Below are 24,457 nucleotides of genomic sequence, written 5' to 3'. Positions count from 1 at the left end.
ATACACAACAACCCATTATTCAAACATCTTTTCAAAATATTCTTCCATAACTCCACCAGATCTTCTCTTTAATGAAAGATATCTCAGGAATAATTTCTTTCTCCATTTATCACACATCTTCCTCTATTTTCTAGAATAAAATCTTGGGGATATTATCTTTTTTTATTTATAAATAAAACCACAGATTTTCTTTCTCCTTTTCAATAAAAACAAACTCATCAATATATTATCTCTTTTAACTTCAAGTTGTGAAAACTTCCTGTATAATAGGCAAGAAGATATCTTTTCCTTAAATCTTTGAGATCTCCCATAAATTATGTGAATCTGTTTCAAATGAAGAAGAAGAGGGTGCCTCTATCCATTTGTTGGGTTCCCGTATCTGACATGATGGGTGCCTTTATCAGTTCCTCTGGTTGTCTTTAACACTTTTTCGAGCTATTTTTTCAAAAGAGCTTATTTCCTTGAAAAAACTTAAAACAAGGTTATTAGTGATTAAATTAGTCACAACGAATGTAGTTACGGGTGAAAATGCGTCACACTTGCGTGCTCATCACCATCCCTACTGCAAAACTTATGTTGGGTCTATTACACAATATAACGTACGTGTTAGAGCATAGCCAAGCGTCGGTATGTCAAGTTTGGTTGTCATATTTTAGTGAATCAAAACTCATTTAAAGAGTCGCTTGATTATGTACTAGAGTCAACTTCGTATAGGTTAGCTTGAAAGTATTAGGATATGAGACATTACAAGTATTGCGAAGACTTGAAGAAGTGAAGAAGCAAGGATATACAACGATAACATCATTCTTCCACTTGAGGTTAGTGATATTTGACTTGAACTGTTTCATTCCCTGACGTATCTTTCAAGTCGTGCATATTGAAGACAAAACTGCAAAGCATGAACACTCTAGATAGACATAGTATTAAGGAATACAATACGAGGTTTATTTCTTAACCATTAAACTTTGTAGATAAGACATCGACATAATCGTTTGAATGCAATTGTTATTATGTATGGGTATAAGGTGAGGATTTCATCCTAGGAAACAATGTTTTACATGTGTTTTAAGGAAGTAAATTCATGAACTTGTTTTGCGAATCGAAATGGAAATCTCCAGGAATTATTGGTATTGTTATTCATTGTGAAAATACTAGGGTACCTAAATATACCTCAATATAAAACTTTTCCTACCTATAAGTCCTTTCTCCGAAGGTGATTGTCTATGGACTGAGTCGAGACAATGCAACTAATCGGTTCACACTTCGTGTAATCGTCTATGGATACGAGATCGAGACAATACAACAACGAAGTATGTTTACTTGATAAAAAGATCCGGACTTAACCAAACACAATAGGGTTACTTATCAAATAAATAGGAATTAAAGTTTGTGTAATTTACTTTAATTATAATAAAACAATTATAATGCGGAAAATAAAAGTAAATGATACAACAAGATTTTGTTAACGAGGAAACCGCAAATGCAGAAAAACCCTAGGACCTTTTCCAGAATTGAATACTCTCAGGATTAATGGAGATTCATCATACAAGAAGAAGAACTACTCAAGGAACCGGTGGAACTTCTCGACAAAAAGTTATGTAAAGACTTGAACTTATATATCACTCAAAAGTCTATCTACTCTATCTCCTACTCTTTGAGAGAAGAAGTCGTATGCTATATATATAGACTTTGATTATACACATTTGGTATTTCGAGCCGAGTATACCTCTCCTATCTATATCTCGAAATATGAGTTGGTAAGCTTTTCGCTTTAACCAAGTTTATCTTTACCATGTGACGAGAGTCATGATATGTTTCAATCATCTTGGAAATTGCTTTGACGAGAAATGGTGTAACAACTATATAACGTCCTCTAAAAATGTTTCAATGATTAAAATGAGAGTTTAGATTACATAACCAATGGTGGACATAAGCATTGTTGTGGAAACACATTTATGTATAATTCTTATTCCTTGAACCAAAGTTTGCGAACTTTGTTGATCAAGAGAACTAGAAGCATGAAAAGAGCCAAGTCCGCGAACTGCCAAAGTTCTCAAACCCAAGAATTTCTGCTGGAGTTGACAAACTACTTGCGTGAAACTAAGTCCGCGAACCGGCGAAGTTCTCATACCCGAAAATTTCTGTTGGAGTTTGTAAACTCTTCCTGGTAACTTAATTCCGCGAACCTAGTCTGCGAACTTGAGAAGGTTATATATCTGAATATGATTTCTGAACTTAAACTTAAAAAGACTAAGGAACGTAGTTTGCAAACCGTGGCTATAAAAGACTAAGGACTTGGAAGTTTTATACTCTTTCCTTTCAAGCATATTTTTCAGAATAAACTCTTGAGCTAGATCACTTCCTTTGAGATCTTCCTCCATAGTAGGGTTAACTTCTTCTGGGAAGAGTTTCCATAGAGTTCCTTTCTGAAGATTAATGAACGCATATATGAGATATATATGTTCAAGTGCATAAGTCATATTCCTTAGTGTTGAAACAATTGAAGGAAATACCATAACTAGTTCAAATGACTTCAAGATGAACTAGTTAGAGATTTGTTCAATTGCAAGGAAATATCATGTACTACACAAGACACAGTTGAAGCAAAGATGATTTGATTCACTTGAATCGTTTCATGAACTTTATAGCCACGGTTTTCAATTTGCATTCCTTAGTATTTATAAGTTTAAGTTCATAAATCATCTTCAGATATATAACCTTCTTAAGTTCGCACACTAGGTTCGCGGACTGGTACTCACGTAACAAGTTTGTCAACTCCAGCAAAATTTCTTGGGATGAGAAGTTCGGCAGTTCGCAGACTTGGCAACAAGCCATTCTTCCGGTTTCTCTTGATCAACAAAGTTCGCAAACTTTGGTTTAAGGAATATGACTTATGCACATATGTGTTTCCACAACAATACTTATGTCCATCATTGGTTATGTAATCTAAACTCTCATTCCAACATTAAAACATTCTTAGAGGACGTCATATAGTTGTTACACCATTTCTCATCAAAGTAATTTTCAAAGTGATTGAAACATATCATGACTTTCGTCATTAGGTAAAGATAAACATGGTCGAAGAGAAACTCTTACCAACACATATTTCGAGATATAGATAGGCGAGGTATACTCGGCTCGAAATACCAAATGTGTATAATCGAAGTCTATATATAGCATACGACTTTTTGTCTCAATAAGTAGGAGATAGAGTAGATAGACTTTTGAGTGACAGATAAGTTCAAGTCTTCACATACCTTTTTGTCGAGAAGTTCCACCGGTTCCTTGAGTAGTTATTCTTCTTGTATGATGAATCGTCATGAAGTCCTTGAGCTCACTACACATTTTATCCTAGTCCGAGACTTAGCTATAGTAGACTAGAACTTAAGACTTATAGTTTTGATCACTAACATTGACAAACATGCTTGAGATAGAAACGCATGCGAGTTCGACCGAGCAATGCTCTAACACATTCAATCAGCTGATGGTTGTCTTTCCAGCTGCAAGGTTGTATCAGTGTGTTCTTCCTTTTCTCAAGATATTCTTAGATTATAGTTTTTCTGATGTTCCAGTGTTTGTGCAGTTCCTTTGTGCTACCTGAGCATTATAGGAAATCGATGAGCAACTCAACTTCACCGATTATTGATTTTTATCCGACTGGTATGTTATATATATGGTCTCAAAAATACGTAGTGTTAAAGTCGTTAGAGTAGCAAGCGGTTTGCATGGCAGGTTAGATTCTTAAATTTCTTGTGTAGAGTAATGGAAATTTGGGTTCTTGATATCTGTTTTACGGGAGAGCTGAAAATCTCATTTGTACCAATTACTCGAGATTCTCTTTTTGTAGGGTATCGCTAAACTACCATTTATCGATGAAAGTCGTCTTCTTACCGAGTGTAGTATATATTGCGTTGTATCTATTACAGGTTTAGCATAGTTGCTATTTCCAGGTTCAATGAATTTGAGGAAATGCAAGAAACAGCTTCATGCAAAATATGTTGCTCATCCAGATGCATCTAACACTTTATTTGTCGAATGGTTGCCTGCAAATTGTACACAACGCGAATTCTCTCGTATCCTTGTTATTAGCAGACTTTATCTTCTTGTTTTTTTTTTTTATTGAGAACTTTTTCTCCTCCGGACGCTTTTTTTCATATATCATCTTCAGTTGATGGACCTTCACTTGGGTTTGCAGATATCTTGCTCCTTTTGTAGGTTTTAAAGAAGTAAGACTTATGAGCAAGGAGTCTCTTCATGTTAGTTAATTCATTATCATTGCACATAGTTAAGTTTTTATCTTCCTATTCGTGGTCTCAAGCTAGTTTTGTTTGTTGTAGTCTGGAGGGGATCCACTTGTCCTGTGTTTTGTTGATTTTATCAATCCTGTGTAAGCAGCAACGGCGTTGGGCTCCTTACAAGGTGAACACAAAAAGCTTACTCTTCTTCTTTCTTCACTTTATGTGAAGCTTATCTCCAGTTTTATACACAAATTTATTTTACCATATATCGTCATCGTTGTTGCTTGCATAGGATTCCAAAATAGTATATTTTCATGGCGATGGAGCATCATTAGTACACTTAGGTTGAGTAATATAGTTTTCTATCATTTCTTGGCTGTTTCTGCCATTTTATCTGAATTGTGGTTTTGTTTTTATTTTTATTGTAAGAAGATATACTTAATGACTTAATACCCCTCTTGCAGGTTACAGACCAAAACTTTGATATTTGGCAGAAGACGCCTGCTTGTGTACCTGATGCTTGGCGGCATTATTATTATCAATATCTATTGTCCATCGCTGAGGATGTTGAGGTATGAACTTAAATGATGATTCGACAACTTTTTAATTGACAAGGATAAACTTTTTGGTGAGCTTGCAGATGATATTTAAAACCTATAACCGGCAAGGTGTAGTTCTTGTTCCGATCATATATGCTTAGAATTGTTAAAACAAGCAAGATGTTGTTAATCAAACTGGTACGTGGAAAATTTTCAGATACAGATCTTAATACATTCACCATAGAGTGCAAGGCCAGTATGTTAGAAACATGTTGTTAGCAGTCGCAGTCATCTGCCTAAATAGTTTGTTGCTTGATTTTATAACCTGATTATGCCTATTTTAACATGCTGATTGCTCGACTCTGCATAAAGTTATTTCACCTCCTGTATTGCAGGAGAAGATCTCAATTTTTAGAGAAAATAACACATTACTAAAAGCAAAGGAAAGGGATTCTTTGCTGAAAAACAAAGATTTAGCTGACGGTCAAATTATGGCACTAACAAAATCATTGGAAGCTCTTCAAAAAGATCTGAAGGACCGAGAGCTTTAGGTAGTCTCACTTGGTACTGTATTTTTTGAAGCAGCTAACATTTCAGTCACTGTAAATAATGTAATTATGGTCTTCTTTCAGGTACAAGATTTCAATCAGCCATTGGAGCTTCAAAGACAGGAACTAAACGACTGCAGAGTGAGATCACTTTACTGAAAATGCACATAGAAGGATCTCGATCTGAAAAGATGGTAAGATTTTTGTATGATAACCTTACCATCATAGAACTTTATGATCATTATTGTTTAATACTGAAATGATTTTCTTTTCCTCTCTCAGGGGTAGAAGGTTCTATGGGATCACATCTCCGCGCTTTTGGTGAAAGAGAACGCTGGAACGTTGAAGTTTTATTGCGGATGTTGACAAAGCTGCTTCCATTCGTGCACCAAAAAGTGATTGAGACTTACTCATTTCCCTCTACAATGAGATCTTCTACATCTTCTGAAACATGGGGATTCTTCGTAATCTCCTTGTTCGAATTGTATGCAAGGTGTTATACTTTCCTCTTACTTTTCTTGTTTATGAAGTACCGATTAAGTATGCATGAAGTCCTTTTATCATTGTATTGCCTCCATGTATACGTGTTTATAAGTCAGCCAACATAAGAATCTGTGATGACCTCCACATGTGTTGTTTCTTGTTTTCCTCTAAAGATCATCTTTAAATACATTAGTCATTTGTGTGCGCCATTTTGTTCTTCTTTTTCGTTTTGGCCTTGACTGTCCTGTATCATATTTTTTGGTATTGTATTTACACCAAACCCTTCTATTTTAGCTATTCCTTTGGATTAGGTAAACAATTTTGAACATGACAGTATTTTCTTGTGCGATTGTATGGTATTGAGGTTGGATTTTAGGAGTGTAACTAACTGCATTATCAAGGCTCCTAGTTACTTACTACATATTGTAAGTGAACTGAAATGGAACTTTAAAGTTTGTTTTAAGCTTCCTACGACCATACAACTCAATTTCAGTTCACTTATAGTAGAGTAGTGGAAGAAAGAGTTCTCTTTGCCCTCTTACATGATGTTCTCTTAAATATTTTGTTTGTATTTTCTTCTACATACATCTCCATTTAGTCCACTTATATCAGAGTTTATTGATATTTGCTTTACATGGTTTTGACTTGTCTCTGCAGATTATAAAAAATCTAGGGTTTGGTCTTTGTTTGTGACTTCAATACTGAAACATCAAATTGGTTATTATGCAGGTATTTGGGCTTAAGTCAAAAAACAGTATTCTGGTGATACTTTAGCAGCAGCTGAATAATCGGAGTCTCATGATACTTCTGGTGATGTTTTAGTCTTTCTTTCCCTGGTTTTCAATGCCTCTGTCAGTTGATACAAACTAGGTTACCCATCCATTTATGAACGTCGACATAGATCAAATATTGTATGTCAGTCACAAAATGATGGACATAAGTATTGTTGTGGAAGCACATACGTGCATAAGTCCTATTCCTTGAACCAAAGTTTGCGAACTTTGATGATCAAGAGAAACCGGAAGAATGGCTTGTTGAAAAAGCGGGGGTCTAACAACACCACCCAATATTTAGCTTAGCAATCTGTATGGACTAACTCCGAAATACTTTCTAAAGAATCAACTAGACAGTCAGACTCAATCTAGGTAAAAGTATCTCAAGGAGTTAATATCTCTCTCTTGTTTTGATTTACTCGAGCTAATAGAAATCAGCGAGTCTTTAATCAAACACAAGGAATAACTTGGATGGTACCAAAGACCAATATCCAAGGATCAATCAATGAGAATCAACAACCTAAGGTTGGATTACTCTAATTGATGATCTAACGCACAACCTGTATTATTTCAATTATAAAGATAAAACAATATAATGCGGAAACTGAAAGAACACAGATACCAGAAATTTTGTTAACGAGGAAACCGCAAATGCAGAAAAACCCCGGGACCTAGTCCAGATTGAACACACGGAGTATTAAGTCGCTACAAACACTAGCCTACTCCAAGCTAACTTCAGACTGGACTGTAGTTGAACCCCAATCAGTCTCCCACTGATCCAAGGTACAGTTGTACTCCCTACGCCTCTGATCCCAGCAGGATACTACGCACTTGATTCCCTTAGCTGATCTCACCCACAACTAAGAGTTGCTACGACCCAAAATTGCAGGCTTTAACAATAAACAAATCTGTCTCACACAGACAAGTTTATCAAAGGATCAAATCTGTCTCCCATAGAAAAACCCTAAATTTTTTGTTCCGTCTTTTGATAATAATCAAGGTGAACATGAACCAATTGATAATCTGGTCTTATATTCTCGAAGAACATCTTAGATAAATCAATCACCTCACAATAATCTTAATTGTACGGTAGCAAAATAAGATGTTGCAAAATCACAAACAATGAGACGAAGATGTTTGTGACTAATTTTTATATCTTTCCTATCGGAGATATTAATCTCAAGCCAATCAATCTTATTGTACTCGTACGATAAAAGATGCAAGATCAGATCACACAACTACGATAAAAGTAGTATCGGTCTGGCTTCACAATCCCAATAAAGTCTTTAAGTCGTTACCCTGGTTTTAGAAGAAGAAAACCAAAGGTTAAAGGAGAAACGACTCTAGCACGCAAACTAGTATCACGCGTGAGGTATGTAGATTAGTTTTGCAGAGTTGCTAGATGTCCCCTTATATAGTCTTTCAAATCCAAACCCTGGTCACAAAGACAACATTATCCACCGTTAGATGAAAACCTGATTTAGATTCAAGCTAATATTTCTCAACCGTTAGATTGAAAACTTAGCTTGTTATACACAAATGAAATGTACGCTTCTAGGTTTGTTAACCGTGCCCAAAAGTGTACATTGTTGGTTCAACGATAGTTAACCAAAAGGTTAGCCATATGAGAATTTCATACCAACCATATTCTTCTTCACCATAACTAGTTCAAATGACTTCAAGATGAACTAGTTAGAGATTTGTTCAATTGCAAGGAAATATCATGTACTACACAAGACACAATTGAAGCAGAGATGATTTGATTCACTTGAATCGGTTCATGAACTTTTATATCCACGGTTTGCATAATGCATTCCTTAGTCTTTTTAAGTTTAAGTTCAGAAATCATCTTCAGATATATAACCTTCTCAAGTTCGCAAACTATGTTCGCGGACTTAAGTTACCGGGCAGAGTTTACAAACTCCAGCAGAAATTCTCGGGTATGAGAACTTCGTCGGTTCATGGAATGAATTCATGGACTTAGCTTCACGCAAGTAGTTTGTCAACTCCAGCAGAAATTCTTGGGTTTGAGAACTTCGGCAGTTCGCGGACTTGGCTCATGTTATTCTTCCGGTTCTCTTGATCAACAAAGTTCGCAAACTTTGGTTCAAGGAATATGACTTATACATAAATGTGTTTCCACAACAATGCTTATGTCCACCATTGGTTATGTAATCTAAACTCTCATTTCAATCATTGAAACATTCTTAGAGGACGTTATATAGTCGTTACACCATTTCTCGTCAAAGAAATTTTCAAGATGATTGAAACATATCATGACTTTCGTCACATGGTGGAGATAAACTTGGTTAAAGCGAAAAGCTTACCAACTCATATTTCGAGATATAGATAGGAGAGGTGTACTCGGATCGAAATACCAAATGTGTATAATCAAAATATATATATATATATAGCATACGACTTCTTGTCTCAAAGAGTAAGAGATAGAGTAGATAGACTTTTGAGTGATATATAAGTTCAAGTCTTCGCATACCTTTTTGTCGAGAAATTCCACCGGTTCCTTGAGTAGTTCTTCTACTTGTATGATACACTTCCATGAAGTCCTTGAGCTCAACTACACTTTCTATCATAGTCCGAGACTTAGCTATAATAGACTAGAAATCAAGACTTATAGTTTTGATCACTAACATCGACAAACATGCTTGAGATAGCAACGCATGCGAGTTTGACCGAGCATGTCGGAACCTTGATATCCCCCATTTTGAAACTAAAAGCGGCATAGTTTGCAACCAAAAAACGATGCCGGTACTGAAGTTACTTTTTACCTACCACGGAATATATAAAATATGCTACCGGTATGGTTAAATTATAAGGTTACCATGTCGGTACTGCATGAAAAACATACAGGAAGCAGTGTCTTCCGAAGCTAAATACTGGCACGTAAAATTAATTAACTACCACGCCGGAACTGTGTGCCGACGTGGAACCATAGATAACGATCATGCCGGAACATTTTCCGGCGTTGTTCAATTTTGACGTTTCCATGTCGGTACCTACAAAAAAACATACAGGAATGAGTGTTTTCCAAAGCTAAATACCGGCATGGTATATTAAGTATGGGCCACGCTGGAACCTCCTACCGGCGTAATAACTTAGATTACGAGCATGCCGGAACCAGTATTTCCGGCGTTGCTTTCAGATATATTGTTAATGCCGAAAGCGTCTCAAAATTAGTCTTCGATTTCGGTGCAGTTCGACTATGCCGGGACTGTGATCGAGCATGCCGGTATGCATAATATTAAATTTTTCTTTTTTGGAACTAATTTATTTTCTTTTCGTTCGATCCTTAGGTTGTGACATATATTGATCCAACAAATGCAAAACTGCTCGGTCGGGATACGTCGGAATACTATAAAATGCCTCTGGCATGTTACCAATGATTTCTTTCCACCTAGTATCTTGAATATTACCAATGGATTGCTTGTAATGAACCTTATAATCTCCCATTGTTGTCCTTATGTAGGGAATAAAAGATCCAAAGGAAGCAATTTCTTGGTCTAAAGAGACTGCTCTTAAGAACATGTGTGTGTTGGTGAAGAATACCCAAGGTTCAAAAAGCCGTTTTGAGATAGTTTGCGAGAGAAGTGGGCAGTACACAGAAAAGAATAGCCACAAGAAAAAGGATTATGTATATCCAAAGAAGACAAATAGGGTATACAAGACTCATACTAGGAAGGATAATTTCCCCTTTAAGCTTGTATTCTGCTTAAATGACAAGAACAATGAATGGGATTGTGAGGTTTCGTTCGGCCGTCATAACCACCGGGATCCGTAAGATTTTGTTAGTCACTCCCTAGTTGCGAAGCTAAAACCTCATGAAATGGAGGATGTAAAGAGATTTACCAAAGCATTTATCAAACCGAGACAAATTCTCAGAGGCTTCAAGGAAGAGGATAAGACAAACGTATCTTCTCTAAGTACAATTTATAGAGCACAATCAAGTATTATAAGGGTGGAATGGGAAGGGAGGAACGTTATGCAAGAATTTGAGAAGATAGTTTGGGATTAAAACTACACACGTATCATTAAAAGAGGGCCGGACAACAAGCCCCTTCAAATATTCATTTCGCATCCTTTGGTTTTACAATTGGCTCATACATGTTGTGGTGTTCTTATGATGGATTGCACCTACAAGACAAAAAAAATACAATATGTCGTTATTAAACATCGTGGGGCACACATCGGACAAGGTAACATTCACATTGGCTTGGTGTTTAATGGAAAACGAGAGGGACTATAATTATCATTGGGCATTACGTCAATTAAAAAGATTCTTCCGGGAAAATCAACTTCCGACGGGCATCATAACCGATCAAGATGATGCATTAATGAATGCAATATCCGATGTCTACCCGGATGCACAAAATTTCCTATGTACATACCATATACGTAATAATGTGATAAAAACTTGTCATGCCTTGTTTGAACCCACAAAGGAGGATATTAAAAAGAGAATGATTGTTCAACTAGAGGAAGATGTTCGCAAAAACAAACCATCACCCGAAGAAGAAGAAGATGTGAGAAGAAAGATCAAAGAGCAAGTGGACAAGAACATGAGGAAAATCATAAAAAGTGGTTGGAATTTTTAAGAGATTGGGAGAAAGTTTATTGGTCTCTTACCGAGGATATGTATGAAAAGATATTGGACAAGTTTATTGCCGATTGGAATGAAGTTTATCCGACTTCCGTCTGCTATTGTTAGAATCAATGGTTGGATATGTTCAAGGAAAAATTTGTGCGTGCATGCACAAACCGATATAGACACTACGGGAATGAAGCAACTAGTATAGCGGAGGCCGCTCATGGGATATTTAAAGATCTGATCCGGTCTGTCCAAGGAAACGTGGCTACAGTCACCGAGGCAATGGAGCAATACTTTAAGAGTGATATCGATAGGATCAAAAATGCCTTTGAGAAAACCTCAACGGAAAGGATGACTTCATATTTACCATATGTTAAGTTGCTCCAAGGAATAGAGTTCAACGTCTCTCAATGAGAAATAAAACATATGATGAGACAAATGATATGGGAGATACACTATGGCAAACCGGGTGATGTGTGTATTTGTCCGGACATGTTTTCATTGGGGATTTCGTGTCGTCACATGCTTGTGAAGTATGAAGAAGTGATACCTATAGAGGACCTTCTTATCTCCGTCATCAAATGTGCCATTACCATGGTGCCTCAAGAATAGTTTTAGACATCTTCCAACGGATCCAAGTATTGAAGGTAGTTTGCACTAACCCTGTTGCCACTAGTGTCAGGGAATACCTTAGTGCCCAAGATGTATAACAAGTACGCAGCGGCTGTATGACAAATTTGCGCAGGGTCCTATCCATCCTCCAAACTTCTTTCCTTTATTTTTTTCAAACTTCTTATTAAGCAACGTCAGCTTGAATGTCTTTGTCCTACTAGCCTTAGATACATAGAAGCTCTCCACTGAAGTTTTTTAGTCCCAACCAAACAGCTTGTTAGTCAGAGCATTCAACTTCGACCATTCTAGTTCCGGAGACTTATCTCTTTCTGCAATTGATTTGCAGATAAAATTCAAGCCTATAATGTTTTAAGCATCTTCAGGGATGAAGGTCATCTCCCCAAAAAGGAAGTGCATGGTATCAGTTTCACCATGATACCTGTAGACGAAGAAATTGACAGTCACGGAATCAGGATTCACATAATTTACAACCAAAGCATATAGATCAGAATCCCTTACTATTATTTGGACCTCTTCAGATTCCTCAGATAAATTCCAACCATCCGCGGCTTGGTTTCGGCAAATACGCACAGCCTTCTTATGATCCTACAATACAATTAAGAGATTTTACATAAATAGACAACAATACATATGCACAAGATAAAAAAATGCTTACATAGGTTTGATAGATAGTTCGAGCCCACGAGTCCTTGTATCCAAATAGCATTTTCAGTTCCGGAGCTTCACCCCAAATTCTACCACGAGCAAGGTCAGGTATCATGTCATACTTATGAGGAAGGTGTGAACCTTTAACTTTTACTTTGACTTTGTCCTTGCCTTACGTCGGTTATTGACTTGGCCCACCAACTTCGCTTTGGCTTGCTAATTGACTTGGATGAACCTCATCATCTTCCTCCTCACTTTCCTCTTCATCATGCTCATTATCCTCAACTGTTCCAGTAGGTTCACGGATTACAAGTCGACTACGGTCACCACCACTCTCCCAAATTATCCCTCTTGTATCAGCCCCCAAACGCTTTTTGCGACCTTTGTCTTTCCCTCGAGGAGGCAGAGACTGAGGAGTATCAAGACCGTCCTTCCTTCTACTCTTGATGACAACATCTTTAGTTTTTCTTTGTTAGATTCCTTGGATTTTTTCCTATATCAAAAGACACACGAAATGAATACAAGACAACACAATTTCATGGTCATCAAGCAAATACCGCATGCCGGAACACAGTTCCGGAAATGTACAATAAATATCGACAATGCGGGTAGTATTTTAGATTGTTCCTGGATACAAAATGAACACTACCGGCACACACTTAATAATTCACTCCATGCCGTAATCATGTACCGGCACAGAATGCTAACTCAAACCAATGCCGGTAATTCCTAGAATGTTCCTGGATACCAAAATTGCACTACTGGTATACGCGAACAATTTTAAAGTAATGCTGCAACCCAATACCGGCATAGTATTCAACTTAATTTGAATGCCGGTATAGAACATTCAGCTTCAGGAGACTCTGAGTTTGAAAACGGCATTGTATTCATACTAAAATCAATGTCGTAACCCAATACCGGCACTGCCTTCATTCTAGATTGAATTTCGTAATTGAGTACCGGATTGGTATTCATACAAATTTCAATTCCGGTACTCATTGAAACTCAATTATTTGAGTTAGGGTTTGCGATTCTAACCTAAACCCATTTATATAAATCGATTTAAACACTCATAATGTAGTTCAAAATCAGTTACCTTTTCACAGAAGCCATGTTTACGAGAGGTTGATTGTGCGAGTTGGATGCTTCCTCTTCTTCTTGCTCTTGAGCAATCAAAGCAAGCCTTTCCTGTAATTTCTGTTGAGCAATCGAGTTTTATTTCGATTGGACATTTGGTTTCTTTCGTAGAGGCATTGTTATGATTCGGGTAGGTTAATCGACGAATTTTTTTTTGAATCGACGATTAATCGTCGATGAAGAACGGATGAAGAAGAAGATGGAAGGAAAAAAAATTCAAAACCTAAACTTAAGAGTGTCGATACTGTTTTTAGAGAATGGGAGATATATGACTTTTAGTAGAAAGGGTATTATGGTCTTTTCATAATGTTTTTTTATTAACCAAAGGTATTTTAGCATTTCCATACCCAAAAATCAGCACTTAACAGACACTACTGGTTGGGGGAAATAATCTATATCCTTCAATTGTTTTTTATATCCCCAATCGCGCGTTCTAAAAAAAAGTACATACATATCATTAATGATTAAAGAATGCTTCCGCCGACAAACATTTATATAAGTGCGGTATCATCTTCAAAAACATATATAGATGTACATATGAATAATCAGTATGTTAAGAGTGATAAAAAATTACGCCGAGACATGTTGAAAACTCATCATCCGCAAATATCGGAATGAGACTTAATAATAAACCAATTGTGAAAAAACTTGCTGAATACGCTCTATCCTCAAATACCAACATGGATATGTCGTAATTACATAACATTAAATCAAATGTGTTAAAATACTTGTTGAAAACACCTTATCCGGAATCCTTTTCTCTTTCTTCTTTTTTTTCTCCTCCCTTCTCAAAAAGAAAAAAAAAATAAAAAAAACAAGAGTTGTTTCATCTTTCTTGCTCAGATTTGGTCTTTTTAGACCAGATCTGAGCAAGGATTTCTTTTTATTTTCTAGTTTTAGGTAATAGTTATCAAATAAGATGTATCAACATCATTTTTTTGTGTCTTTCGACATGTTTCTTCGCCGTTTTGGGGCGATTTTCCTTCTCCGTCGTTGTGGGATGAGTTCTTCAATTTTTGATGGCTGGTTCGTGGCTTGCTTCTCTCGATTCAAAAACATCAACGATTCAACACTCCTTCCTTTCAGGAGCATCTCTTATCATACAAGAATACAATCAAATCAAATGGTCGGAATTATTTCCGGATTATACCATCATCTTTCCCTTATACATAATCAAAAATTGGGTATCTCTGCGATTTATCGCTCTTTCTCTTCGGGATCTACTTGTAGTTGATATCCTTATTTGTATTAGGGTTTTGATTATCTTGATGTTTTTTGATGTTTTTGTTAATCTTGTAAGCGAACATGTAATCACTATTTTGATTTGAATGAATTGAAATTTGTTGATTGTCCAAATAAAAAAAAGAACTCCTTATCCGGAATTATTCGCATGAGATTAAAATGGCACCAGTAAAAATCAAAATGTTTTATTTTGTATTACCTATTTTTAGTTAGATTTGCAAACTACAGTATAACCCCTATAAAATAATAGCACCAGGACCGACAAAATTTATTAATTTATCGCGATAAATAATCACATAAAATAGTAATTATTAAATTATATATTGATTAGTTTATCAAAAAATTGTTTAATTCTAAAAATAACAAAATGAACCAATATACCTTTTTCCATTGCAAATTATTTTCGCCATTGTAAGATTCGTCCAATGGATGACACCGTATCAAAGAATCCAAGTAAAGCATTAGATAATAAAGGAGCTAGAAAATTCCAAAATTTAATCAGTAGATTGAATTATCACAGTGGAATGGATGTTGAATTTCTTTAAACTGCCTTCAAAAGGATATTATTTCAGATTTGTTGACTAACGAAGAAATAATTGAGAATGTCATGTGAAAAGACGAAAGTAATGATGTGAAAGTTGAAGATGAAAGTGTAGTTATAGAGCCACCTTCCCGTAAAGAAGCTATCAAAGCTGCAAATTAAGACATTGAATATGTTTTTATTGCATCTGGAAATGACAACACCAAAAACTCTTCTAATGTTAAGAAAAATCCAAGATAAAATTTAATGTGACATCAATTTTAAGAAAAACCAAGCCAAAAATGAATCATTTTTGATCAAATTAGCAAAAATGTAAAACTAAATTTATATAAATTGGAGAGTTATTAATTTATGTATTCGAAGGGACCTATAAGAAACTAAAAAAATATTATTTTATAAATTTAGCGAATTAATTAACACGTTGGTCCCGATTTGAGATTGAAAAACTTATTAATCTATCGTGATTATTAATTTATCGCGGATTAAATTATAGAGGTTCTACTGCACGTCCAAAGTTTAGGCCGATACAAAACTAAACATCTAGCTCACTCTCGATTTCTAATTCCACCACGGAATATAGTTTCACGCAAAGCAATGATTGAGAATTACTAAATTCCAAACCTTTTTGCTGCTATGAATGTTGTTGAGCAACGCTTTTCCCTGACTGAAGTCAAAGCTGTGAATTGTAGCGCCAACTACGAGACAAATTCTCCTCATTTTCATCATCAGCATAATTCACTTGAACCTGCTGGTCAGCGGCCTAGGGCCTAGGAGTATATAGACATGACACCAAAACATGGAACACACAGAAATTCATGCACTGTCTCGACCCCTGAAAGCACGCCAAAAATGACTTTGACCAGAATTAAATACCTTCTCAACTGGGAGGTGGAATGCCTTTGCCTTCGCACTCAGGACGTGTATGATACTGTTTCTGTTTCTATTTTATTTTTAGTATTTATTTTTGGAGCTGCGGTGGAGTGTGGACCCGTCGCAACTATAAACAATACGTACGGAGGGTTCACCTTAATTTAAAGAGAAATTTCTTTTCTTGCTTTTTTTCAATAATTTTCAAGAAAACCTTAATAATTTAGAAACACCTGGTTAGTGGTTACTGGTTACTAGTATCACCATCTCCAGATATTAAAGCCTGTACAAATCTAACTTTTGTGATTAATTTAACTACTCCAATTGAGTAGTGGCTCAAAACCCCACCACCACATGGTTGCTTTCCTTCCTCCTCCGTATCCGTATCCTGAGAGAAGTTAAGCTTCCGAGTTCTGAATCACATTAAGCCTTTTAAGATTTCTCTTTCAGTCATTTTTAAGGTTTGTCTTTCCGTCTGGAGGTACGCCTTTTCTCCTTAAAATCATCTTCGAATTTCAATACCCCCTGCTGCTACGTACTAATACTAGCTACAAGACTGCTACCAGCCTACCACTGTTTGTAAGTTTTTTTTGTTTTCACAAGCTTTGACCTCAGATTGCTTACTTAGTTGAGTATTTTTTGTGTTGTATTGTAAATACAGTATGAGTGAAATTTATTTCTCAGTATTTTTTTTCAATCTATGAGAATGAGTTTGTTCTAGGATTTGATCTGATTGAATTCTAAGGAAGTCAAAGTTCATGGATCAAAATCATTGTACTTTTAGTAGTAGTAGTAGTAGTAGTAACAGTGGTAGTACTGATACATCATCATCTTCAAATGTAAGCCAAGAGGAGGAGTTTGAGTTTTCGGATGTGGTTCTCAACTACATAAACCAGATGCTTATGGAAGAGAACAATGATGAGAACAATCTCGTGTTCCAAGAAGACTACTTAGCTCTTCAATCTGCAGAAAAACCCTTTTATGATATCCTCGGAGAGAAGTACCCCACTGATTCCAACCCAGGAGTCCAAATTGATGAAAACTTCACTCATTACAATGGTAATAAGAATGCAGTTGAAACTAGTTGGATTGATGAACTTGGTATGTATGCAACTTTGTTAAATGCCGAAAGTGTTCCTAGTGATTATACTTTTCAGGCGGAGGCGCAGACTCCTCAATTGTCTTGCAACCCTTCAGACAGTTTAAATTCTATTGTAGAAGGACAAGTGGAATCAGGGGAGGATAAGGTTCAGGTTACTGATGTGCGTTCAGAGACTGAACCCGTTTGGCAGTTCAGAAAAGGTGTCCAGGAAGCAAATAAATTTCTTCCGGATAATAATAGCGTAGAGCGTAATGGATTCAATTGCGGTAAATTTCTTCCGGATGTTGTCGTTCCGTTGGACAAGGATGTGCAACAGATTTCATCGAGAGGAAAGAAAAATGTGCACAGGGAAGATATAGATTTAGAAGGGAAGAGTAATAAGCAGTTGGCGGCAGTACAGACAGCAATGTTTGATATGGTGTTGATCAGTGATGATGAAAAAGGGAAGAAGGCGGATTCAATTCTCCGTGAATCCTTGAACATTGAAACAAGAAAGAACTTGCACCAAAATGGTGGGAGAAGGTCTCATGGTAAGAAACAGGCCGGCAAAAAGGACCTGCTGGTGGATTTGCAGACCCTGCTCATTCATTGTGCACAAGCTGTTGCTGCTGGTGATAGTAGGACTGCTACCGAACTATTGAAGCAGACTAGACAACATTCATCCCCTAATGGAGATGGTTCACAAAGATTAGCTCATTACTTTGCTGATGGTCTCGAGGCACGTTTGGCTGGATCTGGGAGCCAGATTTGCTCAACTCTCCCGCGCAAGACAGCATCAGCTGTTGATTTTCTGAAAGCTTATCAGCTCTTTATGGTTGCACTTCCATTCTTGAAGATATCAAATTTCTTTGCTAACCAAACAATAGGTTATCTGGCTGAAAATGCTACTACTATCCACATTATAGATTTCGGCATCCTTTACGGTTTCCAATGGCCTTGCCTCATCCAACGCCTTTCGAAAAGAAAGGGTAGTTCTCCTAAACTCAGGATTACGGGGATAGGATTACCCGAACCTGGTTTCCGTCCAGCTGAAAGAGTTGAAGAAACTGGTCGTCGTTTAAGAGATTATGCCAAAGAACTCAATGTCCCATTCGAGTACCATGGCATTGCTCAGAAATGGGAAACCATTCAACTGGAGGATCTCAAGATCAATACAGATGAACTTCTTGTTGCCAACTGTATGTATCAAGGTAAGAACTTACTTGATGAGAGTGTGATATTGAATAGTCCAAGGGACGCTGTTCTGAAGCTGATAAGGAAGATGAATCCTGATGTTTTCGTCCACGGGATTTTGAATGGTACCTATAATTCTCCATTCTTTGTTCCACGGTTCCGGGATGCTCTCTTTCACTTTTATTCTATGTTTGATGTGCTTGACACAATTGTCCCCCGTGATAATCCTGAGAGGATATTCATTGAAAGAAATTTTTTGGCGAAGGAGGTTCTCAACATTATAGCATGCGAGGGATCTGAGAGGGTTGAGAGGCCAGAGACTTGTAAGAAATGGCATTTAAGGAATACAAAGGCTGGGTTGATGCAACTCCCACTGAACACGCATATCATCAAGAAGGCGAAAAAACAAGCAATATCAGACTACCATAAGGATTTTGTTGTAGATGAAGATGGCCGGTGGTTGCTGCTAGGATGGAAGGGAAGAACCCTCTTTGCCGTTTCTTCTTGGAAGCCAATATAAGACTTTTTAGTTTTATAACAACTGGTTTTAACTCCGAAACATGTGAGTTAAGCTATTTTACTTGTAAAGCCAATTACTTAAAGAACAACAAGAGCAAATGAACGTGCATAAGGTTTAAACAGTATACATTTTTAGTTTACTTTTAAATTTGAGGATTCAAAGAAGAGTCAGTGAGAAACTTAACTCACTGTCGGATGACCTGTTATCATAGCTTGCTCATACGCCATCATACCATTTATTCTTGGAAGCTCTCAAGGAGACATTAGGGCCTTCGGGGGGACTTCTTTCGCCCAGAAAATAGTGGCCTAGTAGGGGGATTTCTGTATTAGGATGTAATGCTTCCTAGTTCCTACATGCCTTAGTATTGTTCGCGTTTGTACTGTTTGGAATCAAAAGCTGAAGAGCTGCTAACATCTGCCACCAACCGGTTACCGGTCCCTATATAATTCATCATCTCATCGTAAGTTTGTACGAAGAGTTTTGCATCGTATTATTATAGTTAGTGGAGGTTGTAGACGCGACATATAAATCAAATAGTTGCAGTTTACTGGCCGAGGTTGGAGTTTAGTTATAGTCTATGCACAATTCATCTATTTTCACCCACACATTTTTTTTCGAATTTCTTTTAGGTTTTGTATTTGACAAAATATATGAATTTCATTATATCAATGTGCTTTGAAGTTGCAACTGGTTACGTACGTTTGAATTTTTCCGTAATTTATGTTGTATTTTCTATTTTTTTTTATTTGGTTACTCATAATGATAACGTAATACTCCCTCCGTTTCTGGAAAAAAGATACTTTCAATTTTTCAATTTGACCTGTTTTTAGATTAAAATGAAAAAGTGAAAGTATCTTTTTTCCAAAAAGAGCGGGTATTTTTGATGATACAAAGAATTTAATTAAAATTTTCTCACGTTGTTAATTACAATTTTCATTCATGTATTTGTCCACAAAAAACAGACAGAACAACTAGCATTTTTTTAGCATTTTCAATTTTCATAAATATTCATGCGTTTAAAGGAAATTTAATGAGAAATATTACCAATGTTAATTTGAATTATTAGTAGGGTAACCTTGGTGACTAGTATGAGAGTCAGGCTTTGCACATTTATGACTCCAATCCGAAAATAGGTGCATTTTACGCTACTCAGACCGATATCACAACACTAGACCCTATTTTCGGGGGGATGATACTAGACCATTACAAGATTCTAATGATAATAAATTTCATTAATTATTTTGTGAGTTGTCGAATTAAAGAAATATCCAAAAGACACGATTGTTTCAAGCCTCAGCACGCGGCTCTACCAATATACATTCATTCTCTACAAATTCTATATAAACCCATTGTGTTTCTGACAAAATAAACATCTCTTGTTTCCAATTCTTTGTGTTTTTCATCTCCTTCTCTTTTAGTTTTTTCATTCTTTTCCTTGATCAGTATATATTCATGGCAAGGCCGAAGAAGGTTGCTTATATTCCTAATAGTGCTGCAAGGAGAGCAACTTTCAAAAAACGAAGAATGGACTTGTTGAAGAAAGTCAGTGAAATTAGTAATTTATGTGATGTTGATGCTTGCGCAATTGTGTATGAACCAGACAATCCACTACCAAAAGTATGGCCAGCGAACCCTGAAGCACATCGTGTGCTCATGAGGTTCAAGGGCTTGCCAGAGAGAGATCAGTTAGACAATGATCAAGAGAGTTCCGAAGAAAACCAGATGGGGATGACAACAGAACGTTCCATAAATCAGCAACTAGAAGATCATTATATGAAACTTCGTCGGATGTTTAATCGTGCCTTGGATGGTGAGAGTTCTATACCTGAACCTGATATTCATCCTGTTGATTTAATCGATTTCGCCTGGTTGCTTGATGAAAAGCACAAAGAAGTTATACTAAAATTGTTAAATCTCCAGAAAGCTACTGCAATCAGCGGTAGCGAGGGTAATACTATTGTTATCCCTAGCCCTAGTTATTCTGTTGATACTAACGTTAATTGGTGTACTTGATGAGAATCATGTGTCTGGTATAAATGGTGGTACCGTGACTGACGGTGCTATGCATGGGGGAGTCGTGAACCATCATGATCAAGGTGGTGCTGCTATTATTGATGGTGCTGGTGATCAAGAAATAAGGATGGCGGAAGCAGCCACAGAATCAAGCCTTGCAAATCCAACCACGGTTCATGGATGCCTACCTTCTATTTCTGAGGCTGATGACCAAATGGGATTATCCTGAAGGAGACCCGAACGATAACCAGATGAGGGATGAGGAGTTCCATCACCAATGGTAGCATGCATCTCCTTATAATAATGGTGTCAAGGATATCGATATAGCCATGAACAATATGAATCAGATGATTTATACTGCGAGTTGGGTTTGTTTTCCTTTCGTCGTTTATTTTGTGTCGCCGTGTCCATGAAAAAACATATTTTCGTTGAGTATGTCGTTAGGGTTTTCTTTTCATATTTGTGTGGTGTGTCTTAGCTAGATAATGAAATAAATGCTTGAAATGATAAAGGGCTCATGTAATACCATATCTGATCTATGAACAAGTTGATATAATACAAATGAGATCTTATATTCATTGTTTTGAAATATATTGTGTATATATGCATCCATTTTCAATCAGATTTTTTTTTCTTGCATATCTATATAGGTTTTATATCCCTTATTCTTTACTTAATTTCGTTCGAGAAGTTGTAGAAATATTTCTGCATCATGAATGCAGTTTCGCATAGTCTTAATTGGAATGGTGGAAAGGAGAGTGAGATGAAGATTATTTTTGGTGGTATTGTGGAGAGACACAAAAATATTAAAACTGAAAAGGAACTTGCAAGACTTAATTGGAATTGGGAACCTACCAATGCAAACTTAGGTCGTGGGAAAATAACTCTAACTAAGAAGAGATAGTTGGATAGGCTTTTTTAATTGCTTGTTTGGTTTTGGCTGTGTAATTGGTTTTCTAGGTTTGCCTCGTGCTTTGGCTTCTAAGTCATTCTCTGTACTTCTGTGTGCTCTTTTCTTGTACTTTTTTTCTCTTTTAACCTTTTTAGTCCTGATGTAGTACATCTTTCTTTGTATCAACTATGACAGTTGACCCCTTGGAGTGTGTACCAACTATGACAGTTGATCCCTGGAACGTGTATCAACTATGACAGTTGATCCCGTACGAATATTTGGTTTACTTGCTTTGCAAGTCCTTTTACTTTCCTAGTTTGTTTAGATTTCCTTTTCTTTTATGTTTAGTCGATTCTTGTGAACCTATTTAAAGGCCTTGCCTTTTTATTTTTGAGACATCTTATTATCAATATTATTATCAATTCAATTATCAATTTTACAACCTTTAGAATCTTGATCCTTGAATCAGATTTTAACTAAGTTTCTGACGAAACTTAAATTATCTTCACAACCCAAGCAACTAGTTTGCTATATCATGTTTTATGCTACACTAGTTGGTATCAGATACAGCGTTTTTAATTTTTATCTAGAAACAGATCCTTAACTGCTTCGGCACAATTTCAAAACCCTACTTTTCTTTTCAATGGAAAAAGCTGATATTGAAGCTCTTATGAAAGAACTCCCGAAGAATATCGTCACTGAGATTACAACTTCCATTACCTCTCTAGAAAACAAACTTGATACCAATGAAACAAACATCAAAACTTTTAAAGATAGTTTTGAAAAGAAGCTTGGAACTATCGAAAAAAGGTTGGTATTCCAAGGAGAGTGCATAAACAAATTATGGGAGCATGCTGGTTTAGATGACTCTAATATTCCTAAGTTAGTTGTTGATATAGAAGAGGAAGAAGAAGAAAAGAAAATCAAGGCTTGAAGACGATGAAGTAACTAAAAAAAATAAAACAAAGGATAAAGAAGACGATGCAGCAACTAAAGTTAAGAAAAATCCTTTTGTTCAGAATAATTCTATTCCAGAAAAAATTTCAAAGTTTATTACGTTCACAAAATAATTTGAGAGCTTTCTTAATAGGATTTATAAGAAACCTGTAACTGTGATATTAAACATTGATGAAGATAAAGACAAGGTTGAAGCAGAACTAGAAAAAAGCTGGGAGATGAAAGACGATTGAAATCTAATACTTATCGGTCTTTACCAGAATATAAATTGAAAACTGATATACCCAACTTTCATGGAGGTTTACAAATAGAAGGGTTTTTAGATTGGTTTTATGAAGTAGAGTCGTTTTTCAACTTCATGGATGTACCTGATTCTTCTAAGGTGAAACTGGTTGCATATAAACTGAAAGGTGGTGGTGCTGCAGCTTGGTGGGACAAACTTTGTGATAATCGTAGAAAATATCTCAAACCTCCTATACGTACTTGGAAATAAATGAGAGACCTGTTAAGAGATAAGTTTTTACCTAAAGATTATATGCAGCAACTGTTTATCAAACTTCAAAACTATCGACAAGGAGTTAGGTTGGTTGAAGAATATGTAGCTGAATTTTACAGTTTAGTTGCACGTAACCAACTGAATGAGACTGAAGAGCAGTTAGTTGCGCGTTTTATAGATGGTTTGAACAACTTAATTCAACAGGGGATGACACAATCCGTGTTTACTATGGTTGAAGCCATACAACAAGCCATTAAAATTGAAAGGAGTATCCTCAGTACTTCTAGACAAGCAAATCCACGACAAGCTCGCTATCAACATTATTATAAAACTGCCAGACCATCTAATTCTTATTATGGTTACCAGGGTGAAAAGGGACCAATTGTTGATCCATATTCAAAAGGATCAACTATCTTTTTTGATCCACAAGACAGAAGTGTTGGTCAATCTTATCAACAACAATAAGCACCAAATTTTTCCAATCAACCATCTGTACCTGCAAAGACTTCCCCGATGATGCATATTCCATCTGCTAAACAACCTCAGGCTATTCAACAACCCGATGTTTCTCACACCACTAGAGGTAATAAATATCAACAAAAATTTCCTCCCTTAACTAAACAGTCTAATCCTTATTCAAAGTTTCGAGGTGATAGATGAAACAAGTGCAATCAAACTGGCCATATTTCTAGTGATTATCGCAAGTTTCATGCTTATATTAATGAAATTCCTGAGGATACACAATAAGGGTATGCACTGGGAGATGATGAAATTACTTATCTGCAAGAACATGAGACTTATGATGCATATTTTCTTGGAGTAATTCGACCAGTTTTAATTATTGAACCATGTCCTACTCAGAGACATAGTATTTTCAAATCTCATTGTCTCATTGAAGAGAAGCTTTGCAACATGATCGTTGACAGTGGAAGTACATAAAACTATGTTTCTGCAAAATTGGTTAAGAAACTTGGTTTACCTGTTACTCTTCATCCAAAGCCGTATTCAGTTGGTTGGATAAACAGCTCTTTCACTCAGCAAATCAATCATCAATG

The 24,457-nt window shown here is 36.3% G+C and overlaps 2 protein-coding genes across 2 annotated transcripts; both read left to right on the top strand.

Annotated features, from left to right (window-relative positions):
- Nucleotides 1-16,645: 16,645 nt before the first annotated feature.
- On the top strand, nt 16,646-19,595 carry LOC113283028 (scarecrow-like protein 9). The gene has a single exon (XM_026532164.1). It carries the CDS (start codon nt 17,008-17,010, stop codon nt 19,042-19,044), a length of 2,037 nt encoding a protein of 678 aa, XP_026387949.1. The 5' UTR covers nt 16,646-17,007; the 3' UTR covers nt 19,045-19,595.
- A 901-nt stretch (nt 19,596-20,496) lies between these two features.
- LOC113279776 (agamous-like MADS-box protein AGL80) lies at nt 20,497-21,057 on the top strand. Its single transcript, XM_026528443.1, has one exon. The coding sequence runs from the start codon at nt 20,497-20,499 to the stop codon at nt 21,055-21,057; it is 561 nt and encodes a 186-aa protein (XP_026384228.1).
- Nucleotides 21,058-24,457: the final 3,400 nt, after the last annotated feature.

This window comes from Papaver somniferum, chromosome 5, assembly GCF_003573695.1.
Source record: "Papaver somniferum cultivar HN1 chromosome 5, ASM357369v1, whole genome shotgun sequence".
NCBI classification, from domain to species: Eukaryota; Viridiplantae; Streptophyta; class Magnoliopsida; order Ranunculales; family Papaveraceae; genus Papaver; species Papaver somniferum.
This window is presented reverse-complemented; position numbering and strand designations above follow the sequence as displayed.